General features: G+C 40.5%; 1 protein-coding gene and 1 non-coding gene across 2 annotated transcripts in view; both read right to left on the bottom strand.

Annotated features, from left to right (window-relative positions):
* LOC127369998 (seizure 6-like protein) overlaps window positions 1–24,711 on the bottom strand; it is a 57,387-nt gene that overhangs the window by 6,103 nt on the left and 26,573 nt on the right. Inside the window, 11 exon segments of the mRNA XM_051411636.1 lie at window positions 176–370; window positions 5,539–5,735; window positions 7,530–7,668; window positions 8,541–8,735; window positions 9,272–9,438; window positions 10,653–10,824; window positions 11,361–11,546; window positions 12,792–12,987; window positions 14,711–14,788; window positions 14,790–14,851; window positions 16,532–16,993. Of these exon segments, the coding sequence (XP_051267596.1) occupies window positions 176–370; window positions 5,539–5,735; window positions 7,530–7,668; window positions 8,541–8,735; window positions 9,272–9,438; window positions 10,653–10,824; window positions 11,361–11,546; window positions 12,792–12,987; window positions 14,711–14,788; window positions 14,790–14,851; window positions 16,532–16,993 (2,049 nt within the window).
* On the bottom strand, window positions 10,082–10,153 carry trnae-uuc (transfer RNA glutamic acid (anticodon UUC)). Its single transcript has one exon. It is a non-coding gene; the product is annotated as a tRNA-Glu (tRNA).

Below are 24,711 nucleotides of genomic sequence, written 5' to 3'. Positions count from 1 at the left end.
GGATCAATAAAGTATTTCTGATTCTGATTCTGATTCTGTAAATTCATATCATATTTCACAGGGGAACACGAGCTACAAGGATTCCTATAAATATAAAACAATAACAGGCACACACACACACACACACACACTCACACACACGTACAGTAGATGTTTAAATAAGAGATGAACTGACTCTTTTCACAGAACGGGGGCTGCGAGCTCCAGGAGAGGTCCAACTGACAGGTGAGGGTCTCTCGTCCCACCAGGTCGTAACCGGGGTCACACTGGTAGGTGATTCGAGCCCCTCGCACCAGTGCAATGTGGGATATCGTCTTCCAGCCGTTCTGGATCTCAGGCAGGTCGGCACAGGAGTCGTTTCGGGACACCTCTGATAAAACAAACATCAAAGAAGGGCTGATTAATGGCTCCATTAGGACCGTGTTATTGCTCCTGGTCCACCGTTTTCTCTTTCACAGCGGGGTCAAGAAGACAACAAGATTAACAACAGTACATCTGATTTTGACGTGATACTGGCACTGAGGAAGAATCCATCGCATCCACGAAGATTGATGGACTTATTGTGCGATTACTTGACCGTGTGACAGAATGATGGATGTCGTCTGCATTGGACAGTCTTCAAATATCGTCTCTGCCTGCGATTCCACTCTGAACTCAGTCGGCTTTAATTCAGATTCCCTCACAAGCTGCCAGTTATCTGTCGCAGGAAAACAGGTTTTTTGCTGTTATGTGATTTTCTTTGTAACTCAGTGTCCACTTACCAGCCTTTTCCAGAGCTTTCAACCACATCACCTCATCAGCAGATGGAAACCCATTTCATGTGATCCAAATATGGAACGCCACTGATGAAGACCATGAGATGCAGTTGAAAGCCCGTGATTATATACTGTCCCTCTATTCTATTAAGAAAGAGCTTTCATACTCAGATTTTTGTAATTATTTTCTATCATTTGAATTGCTTCTTCTATTTTGTTTTTCTCTATAAAAAACGTTACTTAAGTTCTAAAATTATTATTATATTAACTTACATATTATGGGCTTATAAAGTTGTGTTTGCTAGCCCACAGTTGCCTATTAACCACATACTGTATAATAAATAGGGAAAGAAGCCAAAGTGACGTCACCAATTGGTTTGTGATTTGAGTACCATTATGAAACCTCGAGTTTGGCATTATGGCTGTTGTCATGTTGGTTTTTCAGAGCCAGAAGAGACCATTATTGCTGACTGAGAACCCTGAGGACCCGCTGTGGTTGAAACTTGTCAATCACAAGCACAAAGCATATCCTGCTTTATCGTCTCATTGACTCTAAATGGACAACCGGTCACATTTCCATCCTGTATTCTTACTTTTTGTCACAGTTCGAGCTTTCACTGGCACTCGTTTAATTACGTGAGCTTGCTGCACCCTCGTCTTCTGGTTTTCCAACTGGAGGTTGGCGCCACCTACAGGTTATTATTCAGATATTCTTTTGCAGAATTACCTGAAATTCTGGACATTTTAAAATGTGTAAATCGGAAAACATTTGGATGGAAGTGCTGTTACAGTCAGAGACTACCTGGTGAACATGGTGGATATTTCCCTCAAGAGTTGGTAAAGACCAAAAACAGAGCTAAAAGAGAGTGAATATTGGACTTACATTACATATTTTACATTATATATACATACAAGCTGCCTCCAAGTTGCCAAAAAGGTCAGTCACTGTAGGTTTAAGGTTAGGTAAACGTTGTGGTTCCAGTTAATAAAAAGGCAAATGTAAATGCCAATATGAGAGTGGTGAGGGCGACGAAAACAATGAGCCAAAAGTGGGTTTGTCTCAATGAGTAACACCTCTTACTGTACATTACACGTACTCATTAGACCCAGAAATATAAGTTAGAGCAACTTTAAAGAGGCTGTTTTCCCAAATGTTGTGCTTTTGCATTGGTACCAAAAAAAAAAAAAAGCCTACAAAGAATGAATTAATGTTTTGCCCCGATTGATCTGTAAGACACATTTGCATGCTGTATCTGAGGAGACCTCACACAGCAGCATGCACTGATTACACAGACAGAAGCAGCAGGAGGCTCGGACCAACAGTCTCTTGATCGTTCTGAAGATCTTTTTCAATCAAGAATTCCTCTGATCTCAGAATTAAAGTGACCAGCTCAAACTTTCTTGCCATGTTATCTTAAATCAGTGGAGCTTCCCAGACAAATATATTTAAAATCAACTCAAGGAGTTCAAATCTGAAGTTTTTCATTACCATAAATGTACAAAATAAAAGAACCAAGTTTGGTGTTTGGTAAACTGGTAGGCAAACACTAGTAAAAGAGATCATTATAAGAACCAAATGTTTTTTTACTTCATCGTAAAAAAAAGGACGAATGAGACTTAAGTTAAAGTCACTGTTAAACCTACCCTGTAAATCCTAACTGCATATCTTAATAAATATCTTAATAAGAGAAGTAAACTAACATAACTTCAACTACATTCCTGTGAATTAAACCCAACTCAAAAATGAATTGCTGAAGTAAAAACTCTTTTGAGTGAACTTCAATTTGTGCAGTATTTTAAATATTGGTGATATAATTCCAGTTTGTTCCACTGAAATTACAAAATATAATATAATCTTTTAAATCTGTTACACCTCAAAACCTGATGAGTTAGCTGAACTTGAAGAAACCTTCAACCATTTATGTTTATTTACTCAAACAATTTAAGCATGAAAGATATTTGATTTGAGTATTTATTGTTAAGGTAACTTTGGTAAATTAAGTTAATTGTATTACCTGAGTTACACTTATATGCAGCAAACTTACTCAAAATGTGTGAACAGAATTTCTATTAATAAAGTCACTTAAATTCATCTTCTTTGTACAAATGTGGAATTTAGTTTAGTTAGTTTTCTTCCACTAAAGCAAATTATTAGATTACCTGTCAAAACAGCTGATGTATGAAACCAAACAATTTATAATTAATTGAGTATCAAAATGGAAGCCAATTAATTTTCTATTAATTTTCTTATTTGGGTATTATTTGGATGCATACTTGGGCTTTTGATGCTTACACTGTTATAATGATATAAAGTCAATAAAATCAGTCAGTGGAACAAACTGGAATTACATTGCCTGTATTTAAAATACTGAACACATTAAAGTTCAGTTGCTTTAACAATTCATTTCTGAGTTTAATTCATGTGAATAAGTGACTGGAGGATTCAATTGTGTTAACTTACTTCTGTTATTAAGTTGTGCTGTCAGGTTTTACAGTGTTATGAGACAGGATGTCACCGTCTAAGATTACAGTCATGTGCCTCCACAGACGGTTTTTATTTTAGTTTGTTTTTGCTGTTTTTTTGCTCTGTGGATTCTGACATCTCAAGTGTATAACCGGCTAGAATAAAGGAAGAACGAAACAAAACCTCCAGCAGTAGCTCATGCCAAGAACAACAACACAGAACATTAATAAAATGTTTATAACTCATCGCAGCCTAGAGAGAGAGAGATATATAAATAAGTAGCCCCCTGTTGGGACAAGTGTGTGTGTGTGTGTGTGTGTGTGTGTGTGTGTGTGTGTGTGTGTGTGTGTGTGTGTGTGCGCATATGTAAACTTGATTGATCAGGCAGCGTACAGTATTGCATTACACTGTACAATATAATAGGCCTACAGGGATTTGTAAGTTGAAGGATCTGGGATCAATTATTCATTCTCTATTGACTTGCTTCTCCTCCTCTGTGCAGCCTGAATGTGTAATTTATTCTGAACACACACACACACACACACACACACACACACACACACAGTCATGCACACACAGTTAAAATCAAAGAGAGTAGCCTACGTATTCATGCTGTGTCTACTTGATTTACTCCTCTGGGACACGTGTGTGAGTTTGGGGTGTCGAGCTGGCGACAAGTAAATTGGACGCCGTGTGTCTCGGTGCGATTTCTAAATTGGAGTCAGGTGTTGGATACGGGAGGCAGTGCAGATTACTGTGTGTATAAAAGGAGGAAGTGAGCTTATTTGGCTGCTTGTTAAATCCTGGGTTTGTGTGTGCACGAGAGCCATTGTGAGATGGTGAAACAAATAGGATGTGATTGAATAAGGGCAGAGGGAAATGAAAGGAAAAGACAAATAGAGATGAGAGGAGAGGAAAAGGGGGAAGATGAAAAATGGAGTCGGCAGCTTGAGGAGAAAAGGCTAAATTAAAACGAATGGCAAAACTGAATGAAAGTGTAAGTTTACAGGATAAGGCAAGGTGTTATTCTACATCTTTCTTACAAAACAACAAAAAAAAAGTCCCATGAAAAGACCAAAACCATCAATGTGTCTCTCAGTACTTCCTGTCTGTGGTTCTCCAGACCCACAGATATATATATCATTCTTAATCTCTGTAGTTTTTATCAAATGTCACAAAATATGAAGTTGCAGGTATGTATATATAATGTAACTTGCTACATTTTGTTAGCAAGCAAGCTATTGTTAGCCACAATATGACAATATATTCCAGAAGCTTTGCAGTAATGTCAGCTGTTGTGGTGGGCGTCGGTCACTTGTAGACATTATAAGCTAACATTAGCAACTGTTTACAAACAGCATGAATGTGCTTCTAGTGACTGTAAAAGCTCCAGCAGACTCTCTGTGAATGGTGTAGTTACACTTTAAGTGACGATGTGCAAACACTACTGGACGATTTTTGGGTGAACTAATATACAATAAAAGTCTTACACTTCACTGTTTATAACACAGGGTGTTTATCTTTCGCTGGACGGACACTTTAAACATTTGGGGCATAAATTAAGAGTATACCCGTTCTTCAGGCACCACTACACCACTGATGACTGATGACTGATCACAGACTGGAGAATATGTGTGTGTGTGATAGTTTTTGGACAACAGTAGAGCTTCAAGGCAGTGAATTTCCACTCAAGGGGCCACTTTTTAATATCATTACCATATTATATTCAATGTATAACAACAACAGCAGAGAACAGCTGATAAACTGAACAATGAACATAAACAGTGAACTTGCAGTGAAGTTTGTGTAAAACGAGTGATTTGGGTGAATTTTGAGCAGATTATTTACTGTAAAAATCAGAAATGAGTCTTCCTGATATTTTTAGCAACTTTTTATACAATTCTCTGTCTGTATTATGTATTTTCTTTTATTATTCAACAATCATACAGATTTAACAGGCTTCTTCTTTCACAAATTCTGTGTTTTCTTGACGCCTGGCGATTGTTCTATCAGCTCTTTGGTTGTTTTCTAACGCAGGACGAGGCTGTTTATCAGAGAGTGAAGGCTCTGTAAATATAACTTATGTTCAGGTCTTCAAAGTTTAGATCTTAAATAAAAATGTAAACTTTAAAAATAACTCAGACATAGGCCTTAAAACCCCTTAAAATCAAGAAGGCCTCGCAACCCCCCTGTGAAGCTTTGGCGACCCCTTGTGGGGAACCACTGCTCTATGGCACAGAGGAAGAAGATGTATCAGGCTTTTCATTCACACTTACAATACTTGTTAGTAGAGACATTAACTGCTCATTTTACTCTCACCCATATAGTTGATGATGAAGCCCTCGCCCTTGCCGAAGACGAGCCCCGCTGGGTCGGAGTGGAAGGTGACGGTCAGGTCGGGGGTGGTGGAGGAGAGCTTGAAGGGGCTGCTCCCCCCAACGTAGCGCCCCAGGATACGAGTCGTGACCTCGTCGCCGTCAGTGATGGTCAACATGTCGCTGTCGCTGATGTTCAGTCTGAGGACACGAGGAGAGGAGTCAGAGCGAGCCGGTGGTATCAGCTCAGGACACGTTAGGATGACTCAGAGTGCAGTCGTGTCGACAGCCGACTGTGTGGGAGACGAGATGACCTCAAAAGGCTAAATGCTGCATTCATCCACGGGCGAAGTGTTTAACAGTCTGTAAACACAGCCATGTTTTTATTGCCCCAGAGATGTTTGTTACACCACACGGCAGAGGCTCCTTAATCATGCAGCTTAAAAAAGGTTTTTGAAAATTGAAATATCTGCAAATGTGATACGACACAAATCTACCAAAGGACTGAAGTATGTAATTGGATTAGTGCTTGAAGGGAGTGTAGCTAAACATATCAAACCCACTTCATACCATAGAAATAAATCATTTAATGTAAAATGAGCAGATAGAATTTAAAGGAAAGCGCTGGTGATATTGAAACCTCTGTTATTGTGCTCATTACACCTTCGTTTACCTTCATTTTTCAAGTTTCCATTAATTATTTAGTATCTGTTGTGTGAATGAGCTGTAAAATACACAGTGGGGAACAATAGTCTCTGTTGGAGTCAATGTACTATATTATTTTGGACTATAAACGAATGAAGGGGCTCCAGATCTGTGGCGTATTTAACCAAAAATGATTCGTTATGTATGAGTGAGTCGGTTGGTGCTTGTTTTACAATTCAATTCAATTCAATTCAATTTTATTTGTATAGCGCCAATTCATAACAGAAGTTATCTCAGGACACTTTTCAAATAGAGCAGGTCTAGACCGAACTCTTTAACATTATTTACAGAGACCCAACAGAGTCCTTAGCAGCTGCATATCCCCGTATTTTCATAGTTTATATCTCTTTTTTTTAATAGATTTTTTGCATCGCTTTTGTCCACGCTAGCAAGCAAGGCCAAAAGTGACATACACTAAACTGAACACTGGATAATAGCAATCATATTTAGAATAACGTTACTATCTTCAATGTGCCTATATTTTATTTGGACCATTAGCTCCATGCTACTAACTAGCTTGCCGTTTACAAGCCCATCAGCCAACACCACGAAGCAACCAACGCCAGACCCACAGTTAGCTAGCCGGATGAAAGCTGGAGAAAGCTATCGTTATTTATTGTGTTTGTCAGAATACATAAGTTAGTAAAATTACTTCCCTAGCTAACATTAGTTGGATCACGTCAGCTAGGGAAGGAGAAGGAAGGCCCTCGGGAGCGCAAATAAAAATCCCATCTTTTGGATTTCTGCAGAAAATCCAACCCTCATCTCTCATTTTTGCACTTTGACATAATCTGAAGGCGACAGAAGCAAAAACGCCATCAGAATAATTTGAGAAATGAATTAATAAAATAAAATAAAACTTCTACACACATTTGGGTTTTTGAATTTTGCATTCTCAGTTCACATGGAAGTTTCTGAGACGTGACTGCGGGGGATAAACGATAGAAGATTCAATCCAAGCCAGCTCCGATTCAAGTGGCCAGCTCCGGAGCGAGCCAGTGAAAAGTACAGAATCAAGATAAGGGCAGAACAGTCTGCTGAAAACTGCAGTGGCAGCCTTATCAGCGTGTTCTCCAAGTTTTCAATTTAATGGTTCAGCGTGAGCAGGAATTGGGAAATATCAATAGGCACATGTAGACGGGGTGCTGGACCCCTCACTGAGCCTCCACACTCAGAACTCCCAGCATACATTTTTAATGATAACATTCGGTTCCCCCGGTCGGACCAAACTTTAGATCAGGGCTGAAGTTTTCATGTTCATGAGTCTGACTGTGTCGGTGTGTTTCTCACAGTTGTACATCCAGCAGCACCCGTTTGTCCTCCCCGACGTGTATCCTCCAGCTGCAGTCCTCGCCCTCGCCGTACCACTCCGGCCAGTTCGGGGACAGAATCACGCCTCCGGGACCAGTCAGGTCACCTCCACACTGTGCTGCAGAGAGACAGGAGGGCAGGTTAAAGTCCAGGTGACAAGAAAAATGTCATTTTAACCCTTTAAGATCACAGCCTTGGTTATATTGTTCCCATATTTAACAATTTATACCAAAATAAATCACAAAAACTAAATTTGTTTGTGTTTTTATATCAGAAATTGGATCATATTTTATGGAGAGAATATTATCTGGTTTTCCCTCTGACGTCCTCCGGCTGCTCTGCCTCAACTCAGCTGCCAATAGCGATTTGGGGTTGTCTGTTAAACTAATGCAGTGGTTCCCAAGCTGTGGGGCGGGCGTCTCCTGATGGAGCCACTGCAGGGAAAAATATGAGTGAAACTAAGTTGAAGTAATGTGATTTATGTAGGTAAAATAAACCAACAAGAGTTAGTTTATGCTATCATGCTGACCTTTATTTCACTGATCAGTGGTAATGATTGATAAAAGTTGTGTCAAATAAATTTTTCCCAAGGATTGTTTCTGTCATTTTAGGCAGTTTAAGTGTTAAGTTTTCTGTTCAGTTTGGTTTTATTAGTTATTTGAACATATTAAAAGGGGTTTTCACATCACAGTTGAGCCCGGTTGGTGATTGAGTCAGTCGGGTTTGTCTCGATACTGCGGCGCCAACACCAATCACAACTTTGCAGACTCCAAATGGCGAAAGGTGGCAGCAATATTTTGGCTTCATTTTTGCACAGTGGGAGGAAGTAGAGACGCAACGTCCATCTTTTATATGTCGGTGGTCACAGCTCACAAATTAGTCTTCATGAAGTCGAAACAAGCTTTTTGCGACAAGTTAACCTCACAGACATAAAGTTAAAGAGGCTTAAGATAAAAATAGGAAACTGTTCTTGCACGAGGCCCGTATTACCTTTGCATAGTGGCTCTGTGTCGTTCCAGTATGGATCCCTCGCACTGATGCACTCGATAACAGGGGGCCCTTGTTCAAGAGCGTGGCCCGGGTCACACGTGAACTGCACCACAGCGCCGACACCGTACAGCAGGTCCGAGGTCGTGAAGTTTCCGTTCTGGAGGTACGGCTCGTAGCAGTGGCCGCGCTCAAAGGCTGGAGGAGGAAATGAGAGATGCAGAAAACTCAGTCGACTTGAAATTAATAACAAAATGTGTCTTATTAAAGTCGCACCATGCGGCTTTTCGAATATTTTGTCTCGTTCTCTTTGCGACGCCTGTGTAATTTCCATAAACTGATGCCAAGATGATTGGAAGCTTCTCCCTCAAACAAAAAAAAAAAGAACTGCAGTGACACATTGTACATAAATCTTGTTTCCATTCGCAAAATAGATGATTCTTTGGTTTCTTTTTATCTTTACTGATGAGGATAAACATGCTGGAAGGGATATTTCCGTCCCTCCACAATCTGACATTGCCAGAAAAGCTCAGATTATGTTGGCCGACCAGCCAAAACCATCTTGGCAGTGCACGATATAAGCAGAAATATTGAATCCCTGCAATCCTCTCTTATTGTTTACATAATTACACTTGTTAATTATAGAAATACAACAAAACATCCCCTGCCTTTTAAATCGTGCTGCAGAAGTTTTATTATTGTGTGCGATGTAGATCTGCAGTAGCTTTGAGTACCTTCGTAGCGGATGTTGAATCCCGTGTTGTGGTTGGGCTGGTCGGTGATGAACTGGATCCTCACGGCCGGACCCTCGCTGATCACTCCCTCAAAAGGTATCTGCCCGCCCCGACCCGAATCGAACAGCACCACGGAGCCGGCGTCCAACCCGCTCCACAACACCAGCCTGCAGGGACGGATGAGAAACTTCTAAGGCTCTAACTTTATTCTACATAATGTCCCGGATCAAAAGCAGACCATCAGCTATCCTACATAACCACTCTCCTCTTTCCTGGAGTTTAAAGTAAAGTCTTTCTGGGACGATGTAATAGGATATACTGTTCCAAACAAATGTGCTACGATGAGGGAACACTGAGGAAGCTGTACAAGGACAGATATGACAAAAATGCTGCTTGTAGCCAGCAAGAAAGCATTAAATGAAAATCCTCCAAGCAAAGAGCAATAGCTATTGAATAATGTTTTGGAGATAAATTTAATGTAAAAATTCATCTTTAAAAAGTTTAACCTGCATGAACTGAAGTTTTTAACCACATGAGCAGAAACAGGCTGTAGACCTATAATATTGACATTTTATCACCTTTTAAAACTTTAATATTCTGTATAAACACTAGAGCTTTATTCAGATAACGCTGCGTTTCAAAGGTCACCAAACTCAGTCTTCTGTTATTGTTCTGACGTGAGAAAGCCCCTTGTGGCAGAAGTGACATATTAGATAAGATACATTCTTTATTGATTTTTCTTTTCACTCTTTTTTTATTCTTACACTTACTACATGCAAGTCCCTACAGACTGAGCCCCATAAAGAGGCTTTCCCATACCGGGAGTCGAACCCGGGCCACCTGGGTGAAAACCAGGAATCCTAACCGCTAGACCATATGGGACATGGATATATCATTTGTTAAGTAAATTCTTAACACACACTGAGCAGACAATCGCAACATTATCAGTTGTTTGGAGTTGTGTCTGTTAATGAATTTAAGCCCGATATTCATTCTCTCTTTTAGCTCAAGGTCTCCACCAACTCCTGATGGAAATATCTGTCTCTTTAGCTGCTAAATGCTTCACTATGTTCACCGGCTAGTCTCTAACTTTGTCTGTCTGCTGTTTGCTGATATACAGATGGTGTTTTTCAAAGATTATTTGCTCAAAATGTCACAACAGTGCAGTTGCAGACTGTAAAAAACAAAACAATGAGCTGAAAGAGGCTAAAACGCTCCATAAAGCTGAGAGGAACTACAGCATTGAGTCCGCCAAGGCCAATAGTCCAGTCTTCTATCATATACAAATCTTTTTGTGTCACGTTTTTGTTTCTATATCTGAAAATGATCAAACTTAAACTATAAAACATCCCATAAAAAACACAAAGACCAGTACTCCTACCTGTCAGTGGGGCCCAAGGCCAGTCTCTCCAGGTGGAGATGCAGCCTCTGGTCCTTGGGGGCCTCCAGAGACCAGGAGCAGGAGCGGTCCTGGGTGGCGTTAGGCCCGTGGTGGGGAGAAGGGGAGAGCACCCTCCCTACTGTAGCATTCTTCACCGTGCCCCCACAAAGAGCTGCAGAGGAGACGACACTGTACTTAACATGAAGTCCCAAAGTCTGTGTGCAATGCAAGGTTTTATAGAACTTATCAATGTATTATATTGTCTTTTATTAACTTTTATTAGAAATATTAATATGTTAAATTAGTCACAGTAAACTGTATATTGGGAATATACACATGTTGAGTTTTCTTATACAAAGGGAATCTGAAGTAGAGCTGAAACAATCACTCGATTAATTGATGATTAATTGATTTTATGCTTTTTATGCTGCTTTTTTTTACTTTCAGATGATTATTTTTCCCAATTTTCTGCTTTTTCATGGAGAGAATAATCAGATTTATCAACAGTGAACACAATTATTTGTTGAACACATTTTCCAGACAATTGTAAACCTCCATCTGCTGAGGACGATCATGATACAATCAAAAGCTCCAGAATATCTACCAAGCGGACTTTGTGGTGAGATTGTTTGTGTATAAAATCACATTCTCGTCTAATTCGTTAATTCACACCACGTAGACTAAAGACCTGGACGCTCTCATGCTCACCCCTGCAGCTGGGCACCTTGCCGCTCCACACGGGCAGGGAGGCGTTGAGGCAGGTGAGCAGCGTCTCCCCCTGCAGGTGGTAACCCATGTGGCAGTGAAAGCGGGCGGTGCCTCCAGGGAGCAGGTCCAGCACCGACACCTCCCCGAAGTGAGGCCTCTTGGGCAGCGAACAGCTCAGCCTGAAGACTGTGCACAGAGGGAAGAACCAGGGAGGAAGAGGACAAATTCAAAGGAGCGCTCATTGAATTTTCTACCTGGATTATTCTGTCAGCCTGGAGGATCTGGAGTCAGTCTCTAGGCTGACACATGCAGACAATGATTCAAATCTGCAGTTTTAAGGCATCAGTATGTTTAAAGAGGCAGCAGAGACGTTGGAAGTTGGGGTATCAAGAGCTTCCCTTTAATGCACTAAACCACGGCCCACTTCCAACAGTCCATCTGATTGAGGGTTACACAGTCCTTAAATTGTCAATACTGGCAGGTGCAGGAAGTTGTACCGACCGTCGGCAGCTCCCCCTATTCCTTCAAGTAGATCCGTCCAAATAGTTTCCAACAACGACTGGAGTCTGGTGGCGAGTGATAGCATATATATATATATCTGTAATGATGTAGTCAGACACTTAACAACAATCTGAGCCCGTCAGCAGCAAAAACAACAACTTTTAGTGGACATACTTCGACGGCGCATTCATCCCCAGGGATTACGTCGGACCCAAATAATTTGACATCTAACTGTGTGAATTAATGGTTTATTTTGACCAAACCAGTGTTGGTGTTTGCTGGTAAGACTAACAAAGACCGTGAAGTGAATCTGGTATGTATAACTCATAGTTAAATAATGTTGATAATAATAAGCTTATATATATGTGTGTGTGTGTGTGTGTGTGTGTGTGTTTGTGTGTGCGGTCTGTGTTGTTTTTGTTTTTCATCCCTGATCTCTCTCTGCAAAGGTATTTTAATCTCCGTCAGCGCTCCTCTGTTCTCCTCTCCTACCTGCCGGTGATGTAAAAGGATTAGATGGCTGTGATTAATGGCCCAGGTGGGTCTTAACACTCTGATGCTTCCTCCTTTCCAGTACTCGTCATATCCATTATGGGCTGCCACAGCAAAGCGCGCACACATACAGAAACATACACAACACACACTGCTCTATACAAACTCCCATATTCTCAGCCTCCTAACGAGACGAGAGCCAATTAATCAGACCTCTAATCAGCTAATTCACACGACAGATTCAATCACCGCGCTAAGTGATTAGATGAGAAGATTTTTGATTATGCAATTAACATGTATACAGAGCATAAACAGCCCCGGAGGCCCTAATGAAGAATTCACATGTATTGAATTTATATAAAGTGTTTACATATATAAATATTTATATTTGAGTCTTGATATGTTTGTGTACGCTCATGTTTATATGTGTGTACTCACTCTGGTAGTGCAGCTGGAAGATGCCCATGCTTCCCTCCGGCGTGGAGCGGTAGTACACGGACAGAGTGTTGGTGGGACTGCGGATCACCTGACCTTCAACCAGCAGCGTGTGATTGGCCAGGACCAGCAGGGCGCCTCGTTCGTCCGCACCCCTGATGGACAGCTGCTCGCCCTCTGAGAGGTTCACACTTTTCACCTGAACGCACGGGAAGACGAGGAAAATTCACCCCAAAATCTTGTTACTCTTTAAAGTGTTATTAGTCCTTATGTTGTTTCTTCACATATTGCAGTGGTAAATAAGACAAAATGGTACTCAGGTTGCACTTAAAATACACTATTAGGGTTTGTTATTACGTCCCATTACTCTAAGAAAGACACAGAATAACTTAATGTGAGCTTTTAGAGAGGCTTCTGTGCAATCTTCCAGGTGTTTATAGATCTGTGTGTGTAGTTTGATTGTACATGTGGTCAACAAAGTACATTTCTCCTCCAGGAAACAATAAAAGCCAATCTACAGTACCAGTAATTGAATCTAAGATTGTTTAAAATTCTACTGAAAGACCACGAAAGAAATAACCAGTGCCTGAAACCACCACCTACCTTTACTTCTTATTAGCATGTTAGCTGTCTGGGTGGCTTAACTGATGACGTGTAACTTTCTGCAGCTAAATTCAGACAAGACAGATATTATAATCTTTGGTTTTGATCACCTAGCAAGCAAAATACAACCTTTTATTGGTCCGCTGACAACCAATATATAAGTATCATTATTTGACTCTCAACTCAACTTCGAACCACATGTTTAGATTTAAATGTAGAAAATTGCATTTATATCGTGTTTGTTTACTTCAGCATGACTAAACTACGTAAAGAAATGCTCACAGTAAAGATTATAAAGGAGGTCGATGCAGTCTTAATCTTCGTGTTCAGATCCTCCGCAGAGGACCAGTTCTGTTGTTGGCAGTTTCAATTTGCATCATGATGTGGGAGCAAAAACAAAAAGAGTTCAACTCCGTTTCCAAAATGTGTTGATCGTCGTCAAACGTTAGAGAGAAACGGAATTCATTTTGTCAGTAAATCTGGTAATATATGAGATCTGTGTGCCGTACCAATAAAACTGTCAGTCCCAGTGAACCAAAATTAAATTCTCTCTATCTGTGAGTGTGTGTGTGTGTGTGTGTGTGTGTGTGTGTGTGTGTGAGAGAGCACTTGTACTGCTATCTTTGTGAGGACCCTGGTTTAAAACCATTGATGTGAGGAACGTTAGTCTGTGATTTCCACAACCTGCTCTATTAACAGACCTCAGGAGCTGTTAAACTTGATCAAATTACAAAACAGTTAAAACAAAATGACCTATTTATAACCTGATGGAAAATAAACAAAAGCACAGAGCAAACTGCAGTGTTATCTGGCTCTAAATAGACAATGCAGATTACTTGAGCTTTGTAACTGATGAACAACTAGTTTCTTTTCTGTAGTACACTCTAAAAAGTAATTCAGTGGACAGATTACCACCACTTAACGACCGCTAAATACATGAAATTTTGCAGTAGTTAGAATTTTTTACAAAACTTTTTAGTGGGTAAAACTGAAAAAAGTCTTTCTTGCCATAAATACCAGTTTACACATGTAAATCCCAGTAAAAATGGGAGAAAGTCATGATAAGTTCAAGCTTTTTTATGAACTAATGGTTTTCATTATGCCAGATTTAAGGCACCTGTGGTTGTGCCAAAAAAGCTATTTGAAATGGCATTTTAGAGAGCGGGAGGGAGGGAGAGAGCAGTGCCAACAGCCGCCACTAGGAGGCAGAGTTCAACCTGGGATCAGATCCTCATGGTCACAACAGACATAAACACAGAACTCATGTCTAGCATTACAAACGGTGACCAACCGCAGTGTAGATGTGTGCGTTTCTGTACCTGCAGCTCCACTCCGTAGCCGGTGTACACTGTCACTGTGTAGGTGCAGTGTAAGAAGGTGCCGTCAGGCAGAGGGGGGGTCATCAGACGAGTCTATGTATCCCTCTGGGTCTGAGAAATTCACCATGCAGCTCGACACAGCTGAGGAGAGAGCAGAGCAGTTTATTTTGCATGCACTGGCCTTACTGTTTTTGCTCTGCTTTGTAATCCCTTTAATGTGACTCTAAATTGGAAACTCATTGGAGGTCCCTGCTGTGTATAATTAATGACGGAAATTACAGGGATCAAAATGGCTGCAGAGCGCACACAAGGCACAGCAAGGACTCATGGCTGTTAATAGCGACTTGAAATAAATAATCACGTTCCTCTAAAGACTTTTGTAAGATCAGTCGTGGGTGAAGTATTCAGATGCTGGTGGTACCACAGTGTAAAAATACTACATCACAAGTACAAGTCCTGCAATCAGAATGAGAGTGGGCACATTTATTCAAACTTAAGTACAATGAGGTATGCATGTGCTACCTCACTACTGCACTTCAGAGGGTAATAGTGTACAATTAACTACAATCATCTGACAGCTTTCAGATACATAAGATTCTGTCATTTTATTTTCCCAGATGGGAAACTTGAGTTGCATTCAGGGGCACTAACATAAAAACAACACAAACACAAATATAATTCATGTACATACAATATGCAATAAACCATAATACAACAACAGCAATACTGAAAATGACATGTGTAAGATGCTAAAAATTCAAATTTCATGTGCAAACTGAGTTATTGCACAAGGAACAAAGGAGTTTTTACTCCTATTGCACTTCAACCTTTAGGAAGAGTTTCAAACTCAAGGTGCAGGTGATGGTTTGTACAGTCCAGTATGGATCTGGCCTTGCAGAGAAGCTGCTGGCCATTTATGTTATAAAATATAATAAATTGTTACAGACAAAGTCTAGTTGAAATCATAGACTGTATAATTAAATAGTCTCTGTGACGTCCCCCCATACTACATACATTTAACTAGACTTCACAGTCTGGTTGGCCTCTCTGGTACTGTAATTGGTTTAAAGCTTATCTTAACAACAATGTAAGGTCCTGCCCTTTTTAACCTCGGAAACGTCATCAGGAGGCATCAGTTTCCATAGCTATGCTGATGACACGCAGCTTTACATGATGACTCTGGGCCGATGAGTTCCCTTTTTAATTGTATTTTAGATATCAAGAAGTGGACACAGCCAGCCTGAAGTGGCTGTTAGTGTTGTAGTTGGTAAGAAGTAGTTAAAACTCGCTTCACCTCAACCAACTACAACATCAAAATTATGTTTACGAATTAAAGGACCAGTGTAAACAATTTAGTGACGTCTAATGGCGAAGTTGCAACTAACTGAGCACTGCTGGCGTCTGTGCTGACGACCTGGGAATGAGAACTCTATCTAGAGCCAGTGTTTGGTTTGTTGGTTCTGGGCTACTGTAGAAAAATGCTGTTTTGACAGGTTATGTAATAATTTGCTTTAGTGGAAGAAAACTGAGTAAATTCAATATTTGTATAAAGAAGATTTAAGAGACTTTATTTAGATTCTGTTCACACATTTTAAATAATTTTGGAGAAATGTTGCATAACTTCAATTAACTAAATGGACAAAAAACTTACCCAATTTACCTTAACAATAAATATTTGAGTTACTTCTACTCAGATCAAATATATTCCATGCTTAAACAGCTTGAGTTGAGCTAACTCGGGTTTTACAGTGTAATTACTTTCCACCATGTTAGATGTTGACTGAGTGTGCATATTTCCAACTAAATGATTACAACTCATACCTGAGGCAGGTGTTCCTGTCTCTGTGTCCACATCCAGCATCGTGTCCACAGTGGTGATCTCAGCCTCCTGCTCGGGGGTGTGTGTCTGCGTGTGAGGCAGCTGGGAGTGTGTGTCTGTGGGCAGAGGCTCAGTTGGACCGCTGCCTCGGCCTGACACTGCAGCTGATGCTGGGGGTTTTACCCTCCTCAGTAATCCCCCGCTTTGATGCTCCAGGGAATGACTCCCAGGGAGGGAGCTGACGCTGAGTCCTCTGCCCAGAAGAGGGAGCAGGTTCTGGGGCAGAGCGGAGGGGAGGATGTCCCCTTTCTGGGAGACGAATCGTCCTTTTTGAGTCAGCACTGACTGTAGCAAACCTCCAGCCAACGCGCTGGAGCTTTTGCCTTTGGGGCTGCTTTCCTTTGTGCTCCCTGGCGTCACCACTGGAGACTGGGTAGAGGGGGCGGCTGTGGGGACTCCTTTATCTGAAAAGAGTGGAAAACAAGGAATGAAAGAACATCTTTGAAAAGCCTTGAGAGCACGACTGTGGGTGGTTCTGTCACTGTCCTGCTGGTGTTATCAGGAGAAGGGTTATCTGGCCAGCACAGCCAAAGCCCAGACGAGTTTACCTCCACTTTTCACAGACACACACACACACACACACACACACACACACACAATGTAAAACCTGACAACACATCTTAATAAAAGAAGTTAGTTAAGTAAGGGATGACGAGGTGTCCATTATCAGGAATTAATGGACGACATGGAAGCGTCCGTCACACAGCGGAGGTCCACGAGGTCCATTAACTTCTGATAATGAACACCTCGAAGGGCATTATTCCACTTTTCATGATCACACTTCAATCAAAATCTAAAGTTCTTAACAAGCTATAACTTTGTTCCCCTGGTAACAACTGAGGTCCTTCCTAATACCTAGAATCATGACCATCCCATAATGTTCTAATGTAATGGAAACATCTACGTTATCCTAGCAAGATTCAAAGTCAACTACTTGTCATACATCAGGAATTAATGGACATCCAGCAGCCAATCAGAATCGAGTATCACCTAAACCTTGGTATAATTGGTTTTAATTCATGTGAATGAGTGTTGTCAGGATTTACAGTGTTGTATAAAGACGATGCATTTAAGTGACTTTATTCAGACAAATTCTGTTCACACATTTTAATAAGGTTTGGAGAATTGCTGCATATGAGAGTGACTTCAATTAACTGAAGGGAATTAGTACAATTAACTTAATTTACCAATTTTACATCAACTTAATAGTTGAGTAGCTTCTACTCAAATCAAACATCTTTCAGCTTTCATCTTTCATGCTTAAGCTGTTCGAGTTAATAAACTTAAATAGTTTAAGGCGATTTCCTCACACAGTTTGAGTTGAACTAACTCATCAGGTTTTACAGTGTAAACACACATACACACACACACACACACACACACACACACACACACACACATATGGTGTAGTGGTGAGACAGGGCAGTTAAGCATGACAGGAGCTGAGCCAAGAGGAGGAGGAGGAGGAGGGAAACTAAAAAAAAAATAAAAGAAGAAATGCATAGACAGGCAAACCGCTCTGCCGTGCATGCTAAAATGCCATCTCCAGCAGCTTAGTTCAAAAACAGCACAGACCAGCATTTACACACACACACACACACACACACACACACACACATTCACATACATCCACCCCCCGCCTTCATCCTTCTTCTTCTTGCCTGCACTACTTTACAGTCCACCCTCACAGCAACCGGCAGCAGAACATACACTCCAGCTGAGAAAGTGCCCGTGGTGCAGTCTCACTTTAATCTATGTCTGAGTGTCATTTAAACACTCCTCGAGCAAAAAAAAAAACACGCAGGCCAACGGAGCCGCTGCTGCTGTCGGTTTTATCAAGAAGGGAATAAGTCAGGAGAAAATATCCTCTTTGTGTTGTCAACAACACAAGCACTTTCTTCTTGTTACGCCGTTTTTCATCTCCAGACAGAAAATAAATAGCCTTTTTTTTTTTCGGGATATATACCTGCGTTACGCTAAATGTGTCAAACCAGCGTCATCAAGAAACTCATTTCAGCTTTCACAGCTTGCAATTATTGAGGCAGCCACTCAGGCAGCAGATGTTCACACACACACACACACACACACACACACACACACACACACACACACACAAGGCAAACTCTGCTTGTGATATCTGAAGTTGTTTAGAATTAATGTGACTGAAAATCCCATTAATTATGGAGCTGTAAACAGTCAGAGACATGGTTCGAGTGGGACACTTTTCAATAGGAGAATAAACCTGTCAACCCTGGAATTTGTCCACCGGAGATTATAAACAGGGGTCCAACTCCAGGACAGCACTGTGCAGCGTCTTCTAAAATACATAATTATTATTATTTGGACATTATAGATCATTTCCAGGATATTTTGGTAAAGATCCAGGTGTTTCCATGACTGGATAATAATGGCTTTAAGTACCCAGGTTTTCCAGGATGCGTAGGCACCCTGATACAGTTTCCAAAAATATCCAACATTCCCAATTGACCCTTCCTAAGCCCCGCCCCTTTTTGCCATGTGGTCCAATAACAATTAAACAAATCTCGATCAACTTCCTCCTTTCCTGTACTTAGATATGCTTTGTGCTAAGCTAATTTATGTTGAAAAGACACATTTTGAAGATAGTAAGAAAACCTCATATATGTAGTCACATCTTAAGTTAAAGTTTCTCAATCTATATCTGAAGGTTAGCATTGCCAGCATGCTAACCGCTAGGACTTTAAAGCAGGTCTTAATCTCATTGAGACCTGATTGAAATAAACTCTTTTACCAGCCGTCACAGCTTTCAGCCTGCAGCTATGAACTATATGTCTTAAGCCACAGGTGAGCAGGAAATGATCAATGAATCGCAGTGTACTCTGAATTAAGAGTGCATGAATCATTCATAACAGCTGACTTGCTCATTAGTCGCAATGACAGATGAATATATTTTTCATTTTTCACTTCCTTATAGTAGGAAGTGAGGTTATTCTGTCAGAACATCCTTTATTGGAGCCCATTTGGCTGTGACAGAGTTGGCAGGTGAGCCACATCTCTGAAACGCTAATCATAATCAGAGCGGCTCAGCAGGAAGACAAGGCTGCAGCCGTCCTATAAGTAATGTACTCTGATTAATGCTCGCTGTGAAGCTTGTCGTTTTAGTCGGGACAAACATCGTTTCTCGGTCAAGTGAATTGCAGCTCCAGAAACCTAGAAAGCGTGGCCCTCTTTTAAAGCGGCACTAATCAATATTTCTATTACAACAACGGATCAAATCAATAGGTGTAATGTGACAGGGGTCACTCATAGTCGCGAACCCAACGACATCAATTAATCACACTGGAAGCTCACTGAATGTCTCCTGTTTTAGTGTTCGTCTGCTTTAAAACAGACCTGCCCTTTAATCTTTAGCTTCCATATATAATATAATACATGTAATGTGCTTTATGTGGCACATTTTAAACACTTCACTTGGGACTTGAAGTTCTTTTTCTCACTTATAACATTTTTATTTTATTTTACTTTGATTAAAAACAGTGATTTTTGTCCACATAAGTACCCTTACTTCTTACTGAGTACCACCACCTCATCCACCACTGAGGTCTCCAGTATTTCTTCCAAAGGTTTTACAATAAAAGCTGTGAAATAATTGGCTAAATTGGCAGCCTCTTATTTATACTGTATAATTACCACTGGGCTCATTAGTTAGGTAGTATTTTTTTTATTAATTCATAGTCCTTCACTAATTCTTCTGTACAGTGTAATTATCATTATTCTATATTTATATTTTTTATAATTCATTGTATTTTCTGTTGACTGTTCCCACTCACACACAGATATCTCACTCCCTTTACCCAGTGTTTTAACGGTTACAGTGTGTATGAATGCCTGTGATTGTTGTGTATCTATATTTATATAGCACCTTGGATCGAGAAAAACATTTCGTTCCTGTGGACTTGAAACAACCTTGAACCTAAAAATAACAATTTTGATGCTTTGATGCTCCAAAACCCCCCTAGCAAGTTCAGTTTTTGGACCTCTACAACCCTGCATACAGCAGTGCTGCTGAGGTCCTCCTAAACAACTGTGTCTCTGTGTAAACACACAGCTAGCTTAACATGAAGAAAACCACTGAAAATGTCCTCAACACCATAAGAATAAGGTTTAGGGTGACAGTTTGTTTTGTGGATAATCCAGAGTAACCAAAACATTTAAAGGTTTTATATATGTGAGATTTAAAACATTAATATATCAGCTAACAGCTGTTCTCTATATACAGACACAGAGTCACATGGTGTCTCTCTCCCTCTGCCTGTGTTGTATCGCAGCCTCTCTGTGGTTTGTTTCCATAGCCGGTCTGCTCCGACTGAAACTGCTGTTTTTATCATCTACGTCGGTGAATTAAGGATTTATTTCCACCAAACCCGAGTTGGTGATTGTTGGAAGGACTAACAAAGTGGTGAGTTTTATTTTGTGTTTGTCCACCTTAAAGGAAGTTACGACGTTACAATGATATGCTCTATAAAATGAGATCTCTGTAGGGATCCTTTCCACAATGCTGTCAGACACAGAATAACAATCTGAGTCAGTCAGTGGCAAAAGTGAAATAAGAGTTTATTTGGAACCAAAAAACCAAACCAGAGTTGCTGATTGTTGAAAGGACAAATAAAGTCAGTTTTGTTGTTGTTTTATTTAGTTTCTGTCCCATTGTTTTGGTCTGAGATTCTGGTGCTCTAGGACGACATCCAGTGGTGAATATTGTGTATAATCAAGTTAAGACATATTACTTTGGGAATAATATTCAAATGCTTTAAGAACCATAAATGAAATTCCACTTTCATTGTATTGGGATGGAGGCAGAGATCTCTGAGACGGTTATCTACATGGCTAAATAGAGTTGTGTGGGACGACCTATTTTGGGCCCCGCGTGGTTCCTGAAGTAAAAATCTCATTCATTTCCACTGACAACGTTCTGTGACTCACAGCTGGAGTTCTTCTACTGCTTCAATCGGCATGAAATTCTCCCGGTTAAATCATCTGTGCACAAGATGAACAACTGTGTTAGAAAATATCTGCTTCTTTGATCAGAAGTCAAAAGCCTGTGGCCATAAAAACTCAGGAGGAGATAAGTGTTGAGTTGTAGGACTGTAAGGTGTCAGTCGAATTTATCACCACTCTCAACCTGGAGTGTCGAGCAGAACAGCACTTTAAAGCCAGGATGCACTTTCTGCAGAGAATAAGAGTCGATTCAAAGAGTGTATACGTGGTTTTCTGTCAGTAAACAAAGAACTTAAAGCAATGAGTAAAGTACTGTTCGTTCATTATACAGTGTAAAGTACAACTTAAAGGTCCAGTGTGTAACATTTAGGAGGAGATATTGTCAGAAATTAAATATAATATTCATAGATATGTCCATGTCCATATATGATGCAAAGGCAGTGATTGATGACTTGGGACATTGTAGCCCCAACATATCTCAATAATGAATATTAAACAAAGTCAAAGTAGGTTTATAGCCTTTTGTACAGAAGGTAACTCCCGAGGTGCATTTCAGAAAGAGACGTCCAATCACAGAGCTTAAAACTCTGTTTCGTTGGCTGCCAACAGCGGGCAGAAGCTAAAGACTCACTTTTAATATCTGGGTCACTGTTGGCGCCATGTTTTGTTCCCGACAAAACATTTTGAGCTCGTTAACGACCCGGTTTGTGCCTCCGTCGGCTCCTTCTTTATAGAAACAGCGGCCCGAGGCTCATGGGTATTACTGTTTAGACCCATCTGAAAAAGACAGTTTGTTGCCCAAAGCAGCCCATTTTGTGGTTTTGTTGTCTTTATAGTGTTGACAGAATTTGGTGGCTGACAGTCCATTGTCCTTAATTGGTCTCCAGTGTGTGTACACATTTGCATTCACCGTGCCTTTGTTGTGGTGTTTTGCACTCATCCCAATTACCTTATTTATAGCGTGAGGGTCATCATCTGACTTTGAACCATCGAAACAATGATGTGTTATGAGAGAGACGCATGAATACAGATTGATTGGGCTAATAAGCAGAACTGTGATGAGCTCTGCGGTTGAAGTGTGGCCTTTGGTTTGATCCACACTGAACCCAAGCGTCTCACCATGAAGGCACGCCGCCGATATTTTTTAAAATTAAGAAATCAGTGGGCTTGTGTTCAGAAAAGTCCTTTCTGACAGAGTTTAAAAAGCAGCGGCTGCCGAACATATTGTATAATTAATTTCCTGTCATGTATCAGAAAAATGTGCTGACAGCTTCCACAGCTACCTGAGTAATTTGGTTCACTCATCAGATGAATAATTAAAGCCCAGATGTTGTGAAGTGCATTAAAGCACAGATTGTGTTTATAACAAATTCCCCCACCACCATCGCCACCATCGCCACCATCGTGCAGCGTTTAGTTCTCGGGAACAGACAATAGACACGTTGATGAGGGCTGACAGACTTGAGGCATTTTTTAGGTTTGTTTGATGGGAATTTTCTGTGACATTCACTATTGTGACAGCGGTAGTTTGACGAGGCATTCAGCTCCCTGAAAAGATTGTCAGACGAGAGACTTGTCACACCGTGCATGGATGAAATGAGCGATTCAATAAAAAGATCACGAAGAGGATGAAACAATAAAGGAATAAACAACCTTCAAAATGAGATGCATTGAAAGAAAAGGTGTTAAAGTACTTTGGGATCTCTGTGATAGTGACATATTCGCTGACTATTTTTATAAAAGACCTGAATCAGTTTTCAGGTGCACCCTTTTTAAATTTTGCAGGTAAGGAGTACGTCCAGAGAGACACTCCAGACTCACAACAGGGATTAACACCAAAATGATACAATGCTAGCAGCTAACTAGCTAATGCAGCATATACTCGGTTACCCAGAAGCCCACCTTTCTTAAAGGGGAATGATCAGCCAGTAACACACAGGTGCAGTCAGGCTGTGGGTGGAGGAAGTATTCAGGTCTAAAAGTATGAATACCAACCCTGCTGTGAAAATACTGCATTATAAACCTCACTGAGGTAAAAAATATTATAGCAAAAAATACTCACAGTGCAGTAAAATGTTCCCTGTCAGTGTTTTACTTATATATGATGTTTCTGGATGAATATTACTGCTGCATTTTATTTCTGAGACAATTTTGTATATAGCCTACCATATATACTGCTGGGTAGTTTTGGCCTCGGTGCCCCAAATACATTTATATTTATTAAAGTGACTCAGTCCCAGGCTTGTATTAATAACGACAGCAGCAAAAGATGTATATTAATTAACTGGAAATCCAAGCATCCACCTTCAATAAAACAATGGTCTGTAACAACATCTTTCTATACATTTCTGTATGAACTGAGGCTCTGATGGGTTGTTGGTATCATAGACAATGTGAGAGGACACTGAAAAGGTTTTGATGACTGTGTGAAATAAAAATATCTTCCATCATCAATAATCTGTGTAGTTTGAGGTATAATCTCACTTCAGACCTTTGCATCTCATTTAAAGTGCTATGAGTTTGCAGATATTTATTCCACTCCGAGAAACCAGAGCAGCTGATTTCAGTGATCAGCACCTTCAATCAGAGGAGGAAATAATCAGTGAAATCAGCCACTGCTTGTTTTCCTCCAAACTGCTGGGAGTGCAGCATTAATACAGCTCACAGCAAAGCCACATGAGGCGAAGAGTAACGAGGAATGATAATGCTGCAGGGTGATAGCGCTCAACCGATCCGGACGGTGAGCAGAAAAGGTCATATGACACAACACTTTAAAACTTAATAAGGTGGGATTGTCGCCATGGCAGGACTGACAAAGGTCTGGCAGAGACCTAAACTGCCTGTGTGGCCAAAGATAATTAACCAACACTACACACCACAACACAGTGTGAGAATATCTTTGAGGTGAGAAAAATGTGCTTATCAGACATAAAAAATGCCAAGTCATTACTTGTTTTATTCTGCAGGAAATTTCTTTCTAAATCATCCTCCTAAAAGCCACCAGATTGTTTTGTTTATATTTATTTGTGTGATTCATAATGTTTCAGATTCTGAGACTCTGTAAGAAGAGATCACAAACCTTTTCAGCCTAAGACCCACAAGAGAAACCAAACTTACAAAAATACATCATTTATATGACCTTGCA

Source organism: Dicentrarchus labrax, unplaced genomic scaffold (genome assembly GCF_905237075.1).
Source record: "Dicentrarchus labrax unplaced genomic scaffold, dlabrax2021, whole genome shotgun sequence".
NCBI lineage: Eukaryota > Metazoa > Chordata > Actinopteri > Moronidae > Dicentrarchus > Dicentrarchus labrax.
This window is presented reverse-complemented; position numbering and strand designations above follow the sequence as displayed.